This window comes from Cnephaeus nilssonii (assembly GCF_951640355.1).
Source record: "Cnephaeus nilssonii genome assembly, chromosome: 6".
Classification (NCBI taxonomy): domain Eukaryota; kingdom Metazoa; phylum Chordata; class Mammalia; order Chiroptera; family Vespertilionidae; genus Cnephaeus; species Cnephaeus nilssonii.
The window spans coordinates 22255076-22268830 of record NC_137077.1 but is presented as its reverse complement, the minus strand read 5'-3'; the positions used below and the strand labels follow the sequence as shown (position 1 = coordinate 22268830).

The following is a 13755-nucleotide window of genomic DNA, read 5'->3' as shown; positions in this document are numbered from 1 at the left end:
ACACCAGCCCACATTCTTGTCCCTACAGAAAAGCTTCACTCCTTTCTGACACACAGAGTCTCCCTAGATATTTAAATTTTTGTAATTATCCCCTCGAGAGTGTATTCCATGACTCTAAAATAGTGACTGACATACAGCAATCATCCAATAGATATGATGAATGAAAGAATGAATGAATGAATTAATGAATTAATGTATGTATGTATACTTACATGCATACATACATACATGTACGATGGGCATTTTCACTCTACATGTAAAAAGAGAACTTTAAGGAATCTTGGGACTTTTCTATTTTTACACTTCTTATAAAAAGTAGTACCATCTACCTCCACATTCTTTCCTCTACAGTGTGATGTATTTTATTTTTTATTTTATTTATTTTATTTTTATTTTTTTTAGTGTGATGTATTTTAAATTTAGTCCAGACTTCATTATCTATGCTGCTAGCTGGAGAGTGAGTACAAGAAAATAGGATCACAATGACAAGTTGTAGATGCAATAAGAAAGGAAATTAGTGGAATACATAACATTGTGGATAAGACTGATCAATATATAATGATGGTTAGTAGTGTGTACAAAAAGGAAATAATGTTGACTACTATGAATGCTCTAACAGTGTCTCTACACTGAAAAATATAAAGAAACTGAGCATTTTACAGTTGGTGATATCTTTTAATGGACTTTTAAATGTGTATAGCCTTTAAGCTAATCCTTCAGTGCATTTATTGATGATATCCTATTCCCTTTCAGTTTTCTGCATTAAAAGTGTTGGTTCAACTTTTACTTACTAACCTCCTACACAAATTAAATACTGTTTATTTTTTAATTTTGAAAAAGCTAAGATTTCCTGTTATGAAATCCTGTTGATCTAGGATTTGAATGAATCAATCAGTCTGCCTTCATAGTCCTTTATTTTAATCAGGATATTGTACTATCCTTATTGGATGAATATACATTCCAAAATAAATTCCATTCTATACTCATCCTCTGGCTCCTCCTTGTGGCCAGTTTTTTTTTCTTTTTGCTTTTCTCTATGTCTTTGATGCCTCCAAATTTAATTTTTACTTTTCTTCATCCCTTCTTGTAAATATTTTTGAAGATGAATTTTAAAAATCAGTTATGTTGAATGCTGCTTGTAGGCTAAGATGAATCCTCAGAAATAGCCTTTGGATGTGTTACTGTGGAGATTAATGGTGACTTGGAAAAAAGCATTTTTATATAAAGTGAAGGGAAAAGACTAATTAGTGTGGGTTTAAGAAAAATAGGAAGAAACAGCAGGAATAGACAGCTTTTGAACACTTTAATTGTTAAGAGAATTAGAGAAATGAGGTGATAATGTGTAGAGCGTGTGAGGGGGATGAACAAGAGATTTTCTGCTTATTTTTAAAATAGAAGATATCTCATATTTGTAAGTTGAGTCAACCAGCAGAAAAAAATAATGATCCCAGAGACAGAAAATTATAAGTTGAAAATCTTTGAGTAGGTAGATGGAATGGATATCAATGTATAGATGGAATTGAACATAGATAAGAGTTTGTAAAATTTAACATGGAAGATGGTTGAAAATTATATTACCATGCATACAGAGGTAAATGTTTTTGTATATTTGGTCAGTGAAACAGAGAAAATTCTCTTTTGATTGTTTTTATTTTTTCAAGATAATCTTCTTCTGAATATTAGTTGCTTTTTGCAGGAAGATTATTCCATAGGAAGTTAGCCATGCCAGAAGGGAACTCCATTCACATCATTTTTAATAGCTATCCATTTCTTCTCCATGCCCCATTGCCATCTCTCTCTCTCTCTCTCTCTCTCTCTCTCTCTCTCTCTCTTTCTCTCTCTCTCTCTCTCTCTCTCTCTCTCTCTCTCTCTCTCTCTTTCTCTCTCTCGTCTCTCCCTCCCTTTCACACACACACACACACACACACACACACACACACACACACACACTTGAATTTCTTAAAACATCAGCCAAGTGTGGTTGGTATTTAACTACACAGATCTCAGTACATGTGACTACACACTCCTTACTGTTTTAGTATGTGTTTCTGCTTGATATCTAATATAGGTGAGTATAAACCACATCCAATATGTCCATGCAGAATTAGCTTACCTTACCTTTAACGCATGTAAAGAGGACAACCTGACCCTTTATTGAAACCTTGAGGATCATAGGATTTCCTGCATAAAACCACCACTCCTGCACTGATTCCAAGCACCACTTCTTTGCTTCATAGTATGAAACAATAATGAAAGAGCAGTTTGGAATCTACACTATACTGATTTCTAAGGAGACTATTTGACTTCACTCACATTCTCTGCAGAAGAACAGAGTATCATTCTGTCCTTACATAGATTGCAGTGGGATGTGTCTTGAGCCAGTTGAGTGTCTGTATAAAAGCTCCAAGCCTTGGAAAGAACATCTTGTTTCAGGCCTGAAGACACTGAAACATTAATTACACAATTTACAGTAGTGCTTTCTCCTACAATGTCTGAAGAAGTGACCTATGCAACACTTTCATTTCAGGATTCTGTTGGAGCAGGAAATAACCAGAATAGAAATAACCTAAGGAAAAAAGGTAAGGATTCAGGGAAAGTGAGACTTGACCTTGGGGGATGGACAGGTGTTCAATGCTTTGAGGTGCTGACTTTGATACCTATGCTAAAGAGAAGGGTGCCGTGAAAGCTTTGAAATAGAGACAAAGTTGTGGAATATATTAGTAGAAAAAGTGTTCCGAATACTGAGGAAAAAATGGTGTGTTATCATTATGTTTCATGAAGCCATGTGTAATAGTAAAAATGTTGATTAGACATGCCAGAGATTGAGGACTAAAAGGTTGTTTTTTAATAAATGTAGTACTCTTATAAATGTAGTCCCTGCGAGAGATGCCAGAGGAATCTTTTAGAAGGCAGATTGGAAGCTTCTAAAACATAGAAGGCAGAGGAAATTTTTCTTTTCAAAGGTATAAAAAACTGAACAGGATAATTGGAGAATGGGTGAGTCAGAAATAGATGATAGTTTCGGTTTTATAGTATTTAAAAAAAATAAGAAATTGAAATTCCCAGAATAATTAGTAGTGTTGAATATATAACAACAGTATTTTTAAAAGTATATTACTTGCTGTGCATCACATCTTTATTAAAATATAGTTGTTAAGTAAATGAAGTAATATTAGTACTTTTGACAATGTGTTGAGAAAACTGAGGCTAAAAGCAATTAAATGATTTAACCAAGTTCATGTGGTGGAGTTCAGACGCAGTCCTAGCCTTTCTCTCATCCCCTTATATCCAACTGAAAGAAAGAAAGAATGGTCTTTGTGGTCAAGAATCCAATTTAATGTATCAGACTACATCCCTCACTTTCAAAAAGCCATCGACAGTTCAGGTTGTTGTCCTGAATCATCATCTAAAATATATAAACTATGTTCTTTTCTTTAGAGTTATTTTTTTTAATTTAAGTGTGTGTGTGTGTGTGTGTGTGTGTGTGTGTGTGTGTGTGTGTGTGTGGTTTGAGAGGGGGTGATATAAAAAAAAGAAGATGGGAATAGACTTTGCATTTGTCTAATAAAGATAGTTATATTTTTTAGAAAAGTTTAATTCTAATCTTTGAGAAAGAGGGAGTAGTGGATATATTATATGTAATAGTGCACCTGGAAGTTACATTAATCATTCTCAAATATTGGGCTAGATGCCATTAGATCCTGAATTGAGGAATAGGAAAGTGATGTAAGAGAACCATTTGTGATATATACAGGATGGGGCAAAAGCAGGTTTACAGTTGTGAGTACATGAAACACAAAGTTTATTCCTATATTATTCTTTATTATTGTATTATTTTCCATACAAACTATTTTAAGCCTATTTTTGCCCCACCTTGTATATGGAATGTCAAATTTTGAAGTATTATTCACTGGCTTCCTGGTTTTTTCTGTGGTTTTGAAGTTAGATTGTACATTCGTTCCTTTTTTTATTCAGTATCCATTCATTATCTAATAGGTGATAAATAAAATGGGTAATAGATAAAAATAAAACCCATAATAACACTTGTGTTGTGGAGGTTTGTAATTTTAAAAACTTGGGATCTCTTCTATTGTTAGGGTCATCCAGAAAACCACTTTCTACAACATCTTATTCATGAATTCAATAAACTTGTAGAAGAAAGGTGCGTAATGAAAACAAAAACCTAACGCTTAGAAGACACTCATAAAGGAAAGGAGAAGGGAAAAGAAAGAAAGGAAGAATAAGGGAAGAGCACTGGTGGTGGGGCCCTCACAGCACATTGTTTTAGGTGTTTTCTAGAAAGGGGCATTGAAGAAGCTTAGGAAGCTTCCTCGGTGGGAAAAATAAACAGCCGCATGCAACTCCTACAAGGGAGTTCTGCTTGTTCATTCCTCTGTTGGCTTTCTTCATTGTTTCCAGGTCTATCCCACACATGGCGTTGGGCAGCCCTGAGTCTGCTGACCCTTTGTCTGTTGCTGCTGGTTGGGCTTGTGACCTTGGGGATTATGTGTAAGTATACTTGTATCAAACCCAAGGAAGATGATTAGGAAACACAATTGTAAACTATATGAATTCAGGTTTGGTATATGGTAAGTGCTACATCCTAAATATCCTAATACTTTCTGCTACTTTCTATCTCTCTCATTCCCCCTGTCTCCAAGGTAAACCAACTAGGAAAATATTATTATGAGGATTTTTCCTTAAGTCCATTGCTTTCTCTCGATAACCTAGACTGGACTATGAAGCCAACTTTTATTTTTCCAGTTATTGGTTGGAATAAGGAGTCTCTTTTCTGCATAGGCACACATCCACTTATGATTCCAATGGTGAGAAACAGAAAGCCAAGGAAGGTGGGTTCAAGGAAAAGCATACTATTTTATTTACCTCTAAGACTTTGTACAAGACTGACTTAATCTGCTCATATAAGACCTTTCTAGAGTAGAGAAACGTCTAAGCAGCAGAAACAGCCTGACTACTATAAATGAAAAAGATATACAAACAAGGAGGAAGAGTTGCCTGATATTCCTTAGCCAATAGATAGAAAGTTGAACCAGCCGGGCAGGCGTGCCTCAGTGATTGAGTGTTGACCTATGAACCAGGAAGTCACGGTTGGATTCCGGGTCAGGGCACATACCCAGGTTGATCCCCAGTGTGGGGCGTGCAGGAGCCTGTTGATCAATGGTTCTCTCTCATTATTGATGTTTCTATCTCCCCCTCCCTCTCTCTTCTTCTCTGAAATCAATACAAATATATTTTAAAAAATCAAGAAAATAGAAAGTTGAACCACCTCCAACAATGGAAGCTCCACTTCCAAGCACAGTAGTGAAAAGAGTATTCTTTTTAGTCTGACCCATAATTTGGACAGTAAGGGCTATTCAGGGTAGGGAATCCTAAACTAACAAGTACAAAAATATCCTGAGAATACACACTTTGTAGGATGTTAAGTATGTGATGTACAGAGTAGAGTAGTGAGTGAGCACAGTATTCAATTTCAGGGGATTTGCAATCAAGAACATTTATTTGCTAAATGATACCAACATTTCCTCTGATACTTTCATTTTTTTTTTATGTGTGTAAAATCTCATGGATAATTAGGATTCAGACATACCTATTTGAACATACAAATAGAAGCTAATGATGTAACTTGCTCTTTTGAAAACAAGTATTATGTTCTAGCAGTAGTAACAACTATTCAGCAGCCAATCATTATGAAGCTTAGTAGTCAGTCTTCTACAATGATGTATGTTTTATTTTTAAATTATTAACATTATTATAGATGTTCCCCCAGGTTGGGGTTGCAGGCTCAATCCCCAGTGGGGGTGGGGGGTGGGCAGTGTAAGAGGCAGCCAGTCAATGATTCTCTCTCATCATTGATGTTTCTATCTCTCTCTCCCTCTCCCTTCCTTTCTGAAATCAATAAAAATATATTTTAAAAAATAAAATAAGAAAATAAAAAAGAAGATGTAATATGTATTCATTGGTTCTCCATAGAAGGAAGAGTTTTTCTCAATTAAAGTGCAGTGCTTAGAGTGCAATTGTTCTTAAATTTATTCTGCTGGTGAATAATCTAAAGTGCTTATTAAAATGAATATTTTTATGGATCTAAGATCAGAAATGATCAAGTATGGCATTAAAATCTGCCTTTAAAAAAAACATACACACACAAATAAACAAATACCTCAAGTGATTCTGACACAATCTGTCTGCAGACCATACTTTGAGATAGCCATTTCTCCAAAGGATTCTGTTTCTATTAAAACAATTATGTGAACCAACTCCAAACAGAAAAAGACAAAATTTCCAACAAGCATATGGCAAAATGACCCGGATGAAATGTCAGAGTTATATAATCAGCAATTTGTTATTTTAATATAAGCACAAAATAATTAAATATAAATAAAGTTATAAGAATGAGCTTTAAACAGCTTTAAATAGAAAGGCTTCTTCCAGATACCCCCATTATTAGGAGTTACTAATAAATTTTAAACAATGTAAGAAATATTTCTGTGTTAAGAGAATTATCCCTGGCTAACATGAGAATGGGAGGCTGTATGAACTTATTTACTATTATGTCTTGGAGTTTTGCAGACCTCTAATGAAATTAACTCAGATTCAGAGAATTTGAGTCAACTTCAAAAAACCGTCCACCACCAGCAAGATAACTTATCCCAGCAGCTGAGCAACTACAGGAACTTTCCCACGGAGGAGGAGGAACTTCTCAAATCACAGATCTCCAATCTATTGAAGAAGCAGGGACAAATGGCCATCAAACTCTGTCAAGAGCTAGTCATTCACACTTCAGGTAATCAGGATCTGATGACCTTTCAGATCAAATCTGTTGTCCCAGTTTAGGTTAATTATGTGCATCACCTCTGGGAGTATAAGAGAGTCATGCTGTCCAAAGACCACTAATGATGTCACATTGATTTTACAGAAGACAAGGGAAGATATAAAAGTATTTAATATTTTTGAAACAGAGGCAAATTTGGGGAAGCATTGTGGACTTATATCAATTTGGATACTTCAGCCCCTCACTTTATGATCTATTTTTAGGGATCCTGGTGTTATAAGAAGTTAAAAGTGGAAGTGATCTTTCTAAGGCCAGAAGACTGAGCCCTGCAAAGATAATTTTAATCACCATTGCCCCAACCCATAATTGGGGTGATTTCATTTTCAAAGGCTCTGACAACAGTATGTTTTTAGGGTGCTGGGTCTCAAACCCTATTATCAAATTAAGTAGCTTAGTTTCCAAAACCTTCCCCAATCACTCCAGAGTTGTTTAGTTTGTACCTTTAGATATAATTTTTTTTTCAGACCACAAATGCAATCCTTGTCCTAAGATGTGGCAATGGCACCAAAACAGCTGCTATTATTTTGCAACAAATGAAGAGAAAACTTGGAGTAACAGTAGAAAAAACTGCAAGGACAAGAACTCCACCTTGGTGAAGATAGACAGCTTAGAAGAAAAGGTCAGAATCTCCTTTCCTGGTTACAGAAATTGCCCATGTAATGTAAAGCAAATAAATAGAATTTCTGATCCACACAGTAGGAATTCAGTACATTTTGAAGGAGAATTAATAAGTGGTTTTAATGTATATTCCCATCTATCTTACTTCTGCAACTGGAAATGTGGTTCTCATGTAAGATTTTTCCTTTTCTCTTTTTCAGCATTTTCTGAAGTCACAACCATTACCCAAGTCTTCTTTCTTCTGGTTGGGATTATCATGGGATCCATCTGGCAGAAGTTGGCTGTGGGAAGATGGTTCTAGCCCCTCTCCATCCTTGTAAGTCTCTATTTTGGAAAAAATCAAAGCTAATAACACTAACAAATGGGATATTGACAAAATGATCTGATTTTCATTTCCATAATAATTAGTGATGTTGAACATCTTTTTATTTGCCTATTGGCCCTCTGTAGGTCTTTCTTGGAGAAATGGCTAATCAGATCCTCTGCTTATTTTTTAATTTTGGTGGTGAGTATGCTATAGTATATATAGATATCAAATTACAATAGTGTACATCTGAAACATATGTTATTAATTAATCTACCTCAATAAAAAGTTAATTTTAAGAATTATAAATCGAGATATAAGAAAGAGTACAACCTACAAAGAAAATAGAGCTTCAGTAACAAATACTGATGCCCTGGCCAGTTTTGTTCAGTGGTTAGAGTGTCAGCCCACCAACCAAAAGGTCTTGGATTCAATTCCTGATCATGGGCACCTTCCTCAGTTTCAGGCTTGATCTTAGGCCCCCAGGTTGGGGTGCATGTGAGAGGCAACCAATCAATGTGTCTCTCTCACATAGATGTCTCTCTCTCTCTCTTTCCTTCTCTACTCTCTCTAAAAATCAATGGAAAAACTATTCTGAGGTGAAGATTAAAAAAAATACTGAAAGGAGGAGTACCTTCCTTTGTGTGTGTGACAAACTCATGTCAAGGCATTGACTCTCATCTATTAGTTTAAATTTCTTTAACAAACATAAATCATACTTACTATGTTGGAAATACTTTATAAATATTAGCCTTATGATTAAAACACTATTATAGTCCCATTTTATAGGTGAAAAAATTGTCATAGAGAGATTAAATAATTTGCCCATGGTCACTCAGCTTGTAAGTAGCAAAATCAGGACCAATATTGTGATCATGAGTTCAGCCTCTCAGCTACCTTGGCTCTCTGGTACTTAAAATCCAGAAGGATAATCTATACTAATAAAAGGGTAATATGATAATTAGACTGGGTCGACTGGACATCCGACTTCCTTCCGGACAAAGCCACGGTGGCGGGGGCTGAGACAGAGGTGGTTAGGGGCAATCAGGCTGGCAGGGGAGCAAGCAGTTAGGGGCGAGATCAGGCCAGCACAGGGGAGCAAGCAGTTAGGGGCATGATCAGGTCAGCATGGGGGAACAAGCAGTTAGGGGTGTGATCAGGCTGGCGTGGGAGAGCAAGCAGTTAGGGGGCGGTCAGGCCAGCAGGGGAGGGCAGTTGGGGTGACCAGGCCTGCAGAGGAGCAGTTAGGGGGCAATCAGGCCAGCAGGCAGAGGAGGTTAGGGGCGATCAGGCAGGCAGGCAGAGGCAGTTAGAGGTGATCAGGCAGGCAAGTGAGCGGGTAAGAGCCAGCAGTCCCGGATTGTGAGATGGATGTCCTGCGGGATCGGACCTAAACCAGCAGTCGGACATCCCCCAAGGGGTCCCAGATTGGAGAGGGTACAGGCCAGGCTGAGGGACCACCCCCCCCATGCACAAATTTCGTGTACTGGGCCTCTAGTATTTTCTATAAGAACATACATTAACACACATTTAAATTTAACAATTGTTAGCTATTTTCTAACAAAAAGCAAGTCTACATTGGTTGATTAGTTTAACAATTAATTTTATTATGGGAACTTGCAATTAAATTATATAGCAAATGTTTTTCATGAATTAACATGAGCCACTTTATGGTTTTGATAAAAATATTTAAAGTATTTATACACTACATAGTATTTTGAAAAAAAAGGATTTTGGGGAACTATTAAAAGATATGAAAAAATAAGTCAAGTTAAAAATATGTCAAGGGGCACATAGTTTTACAAAATTCTTTTAGCGAACTGACTACAAAACCAAATATTTTGAGGAACACCTCTCATCACAACTATATTCAAATGATATAATCATATTTGTATTTTTAATATAACATATGGCATTTGTATATTATATGAAACTTAAAAGTAGTGGCATCTTTCTGGGCATAGCAGGTTTTTTCATCTCCCTCCCCTTATAAAATTATTAATCTATTCAACTCCTATTTCACTCTTTAATAATGCATGTTGTCAAAGTTTCCTTAAATTGAATTATAATTGTCCATTTTCTGTCAAAGATACTGTGCTTCAGTTGTGACTCATGGACTTCCATTAATAACAAACAATATGTTTATACTTTTCTCCCTGGTTACACTTTATCTTCATTCATTTCCCCAATTTTTGTCCTGGACTTTTCTACTCAACACAAATCTTCCCACCCTCTAATCACCACTACTTACATTAAATTGACTAATCTGGGTTCACACAGGTAATAATGGGAAAAAGCACATGCAAAGTAATAAACACACCAAAAAATGACAGTTGCTCTGCCAATGGAGCAATATTGGGCATGAAATGATTACAAATTAATCTGAGAGACTGACGATGCTAGACTGAGGTTACACAGGTATACCATGACACCATGCAAGTTCAGTTGTTTCCATTTTGGAATTTAAGAAGATATGTTCCTCTTCCCGAAAGAGTTTTAATCTTTCCTGGCCCCCTCCCCACTTACACTTAATTGAAGTATGGAAGAGGGGGGCCCCCACAGCAAGTTTCAGAGCCTGGGAACACTGGTTCCCTGAGACTGAGCTGTTCGATAAACCAGTGCGGCACACCCAGCATGGTAACATTGAACTTCAGGATCACATGGCCATTTCCTACTGAGGAAAGGCCAGTTTGAGCAAACTCACATACTATGAATAAGATTTAGTAAATTCAGCCCTGAAGCAAGAAAAGAACATTGCAGTATAAGGCAGATCATTTGGCAGGTGGGGGGAGGGGGGCAGAATTGGTGCACACAGAAAATTTAAATCAGATGAGTATAATTTTCTAATGACATTATTTAAGTTATCACCAATTCCTTGACAGAGGAACTAGGGACTGATACTAGGGCCACATTCATTTCTCTCTTAACTTTGTCTTGTTCTCTTTTCACCATATATATATATATATATATATATATATATATATATATATATATATAAATGATACTTGTGCATAGTAAAATGTAACAACTTTATAGACAGAAAGTGATTAATTTGTTTGTTTTTCTTCATCAAGTTCCAAACTAAAGAAAATCTGGTACTTCTAATGTAATCTGCACTAGAGGCCTGGTGCACAGATTCGTGCACATTGAAAGGAAATTAATTAGAAGGTGGCTGGTGGGGCGGGACTGGGCAAGGTCTGCAGAGTTAGCAGGGTCCCTCAGGCAGGTGGGGTCCCTCGGCCTGGCCTGTAGGGATCAGGCAGAAACCAGCAGTCCAACTTCCCCCAAGGTGTCCTGGAGTGCAAGAGGGCACTCTGCAAAGCTGCTGTTGCTCAGCAGCTCCTGTGTTGAGCATCTGCCCCTGGTGGTCAGTGCACTCGCTTAGCCTTTTATATATATAGATTGGGTAGTTTCTACCATTTTAATGGGGGGAATACAAATTCTCAGAATTTAAGCATCCTTCTTAAACAATTCCACATGTTATTATAATTAACTTGAAATAAAGAACTCACGTCTGCCAGCTTCAGGGATCTTGTTGTGTTGTGGAAGCCTAAGTCTCTCAACATTCAGATATATGATATTTAGTAATGGAGAACATTGAACTGTGATCAAATTTAAAATATTTGATGTATAACTTAACTTTTAAAAATATATAATTAATTTTGAATTGATTAATTTTCAGATTTAATACTAGAGAATATGCCCAGATCAATGGATCCCAAGGATGTGCCTATTTTCAAGAAGGAAATACTTATACTTCCCGCTGCAGTGCTGAGATTTCTTGGATTTGTGAGAAGACAGCTGCATTAGTGAAGATTGAAGACTTAGATTAATAGGCTTCTTCCAAATTCACCGAAAAGTAAGGGACTTGTGGTTAAGTTCATGTGAGGAAGGAGACAGCTACCCTACCCGAACAAAAAACATATTAAAACGTGACTGTGTATTGAATCTATCAGGCAAATAAACTTGCTTTACAGAAAATTCTCCACATCATTGTCTGATGCCTTCTGATCTGATGTTCTGGTTATTGCTGGAGTCCTAGGGGGATTAGCTGTTCTAAGGCCCTGTAGTTCTGTCACAAAATCATTTTACTGACTTTCCTTTCTCAAATAAAGGACTCTTTTCTAGCTCTGTTGTTACATATCCACAAGTGCACTGGGTGCTATGTGAGGATTGAACAGTCAGAACTGACACAGGCCATCGCCATGGAGCAAGGCCTAGGAAATCTTGCTGTGAGAGTTGCTGGATCATGCAGAAGGTGAGGGATCCCCAAGTAGGGATTCTAGTTTCTGGGCAGCAGCACTATACCAAATGCTTTGGAAATATCTTAGCAAATAGAGTGCCTGTACCACTGTGTACCAGGTCCGCATCAGCCTGCAAGTACAACATAACTTGCCCTTCTCCATTTCCCTATGAAAATACACTTTTAATAATCTTTTAAATTTAGATCATTTGTAATCTCGGTGAAGTAGCACATCATTTAGCATTTATATCCTCATTTATTTAAATTAGTAATGTTGAGGTTATTCATGTGGTAATCTGGGAATTATTATTCAAAGTTTATTCTCTTATAGTTGAGATTTTATTTCATTGAGAAAAGTTCTAAGAAATTGAAGAAATTAAGTTATTAGAATTATTAATTTTTGTTTTTCAGAATTTCCCTCTGACATAGTTCGCCAGTGTCCTTACACGTTACAGGATAAACATTGGAAATTTAGAGGTTAAGAGTTTTTCTGGGACAAAATTGCTGATTGGAGGATATCAATGAAAAGTATGGTTCTTATGTTCTCATATAATTGCACAGCTATGTATAAGCTAAAGAAAATGGTAAACTAATTTGTGATACTGATTTTGCTAGAACAAAAATATAGAATTTACTGGAAAAACTGATATGATTCAACATCAAAGCTAGTTGCATTTCAGAATACTTTGACCTTTTTTTGAAAGAATATCTTCATACATACCATCTAGTAACCTATTATTCTCTAAAGATTTAAAATTGTGAGCTAATCAGCATTTTATATCTATACCAACAGACAGTCTAGAATAAAGGAATTAAAGTCTAATGTGAAAATTTAGCGAGAATTTCAAATAAAACATATTTAAGCACAAATTATTAGAGATCATTATTTCATCATTGCTCAAGTGAACAGGCTTTACCAATTTTCACATAGGACTGCAATACAAGTTACATATACATGGATTGAAAAACAACTTTGTTTCATTACTCTTTAGTAGCTACTGTCAATGTCATTCTTACAAAGATAATTTTATTTTCTGAAGCTTAAGACTGTGCCCTTGACTCCCACACATTTGGGTTTTTCTTGCTTCCCACAGTAAACATAATTTCTTCTTTTATTCCTCTATTTCTAACCATTGAGATATCTGCTGTTAATAATTAAAATATCTGTGTTGGTTATTTTTTGTTCCTATAAAGAAGTTACAAATGGCTCGGGGAGGGGGGTGTCAATTGGGGAAAAAGAAGACATATGTAAAACTTTAGACAATAATAATAAAAAAAGAAGTTACAGGTCCTTCCCCCCCTTCCCCCTCCCAGCCCCCCAGATATCTTGTATCTTTTAATTCTTATCTCATGTACACTCTGACTTTCACATTCAATAGAAGAGAACATTTGTGTTTCTGACCTTAGAGTGGCTCTGGAATTTGATCAGACCTTATTGCTCATAGACCTCTTGTGCTGCCCTGCCATCGTCATGCTATCCCTGGCAGCCCTCTACAGGGAACGAGTAAATCCAAAGCTCTTGTTGGGGAACCTCTTCTGTCACAATAATTTATCCCTATTGCTTACTGATAACTTGGCTTATGAAACATGATATATCCCAGGAATTTCGATTTCTCTCTCTCTCTCTCTCTTCTCTCTCTCTCTCTCTCTCTCTCTCTCTCTCTCTCTCTCTCTCTCTCTCTCTCTCTTTCCCTACTCAAAATCCCTGGAAGATACACACACACACACACACACACTCTC

The 13755-nt window shown here is 36.4% G+C and overlaps 1 protein-coding gene across 2 annotated transcripts; it reads left to right on the top strand.

Annotated features, from left to right (window-relative positions):
- Positions 1–2488: 2488 nt before the first annotated feature.
- CLEC12B (C-type lectin domain family 12 member B) lies at positions 2489–11605 on the top strand (the record flags this gene model as incomplete). 2 transcript variants are annotated; one of them, XM_079775697.1, is made up of 6 exons in its annotated part: positions 2489–2579; positions 4420–4509; positions 6581–6802; positions 7315–7469; positions 7669–7784; positions 11542–11605. In XM_079775697.1, the coding sequence occupies 6 exons, from the start codon at positions 2489–2491 to the stop codon at positions 11603–11605; spliced, it is 738 nt and encodes a 245-aa protein (XP_079631823.1). The 2 variants fall into 2 exon arrangements, with proteins under 2 accessions (XP_079631823.1, XP_079631822.1); XM_079775696.1 differs by having other exon boundaries at positions 11455–11605.
- Between the last annotated feature and the right edge of the window lie 2150 nt (positions 11606–13755).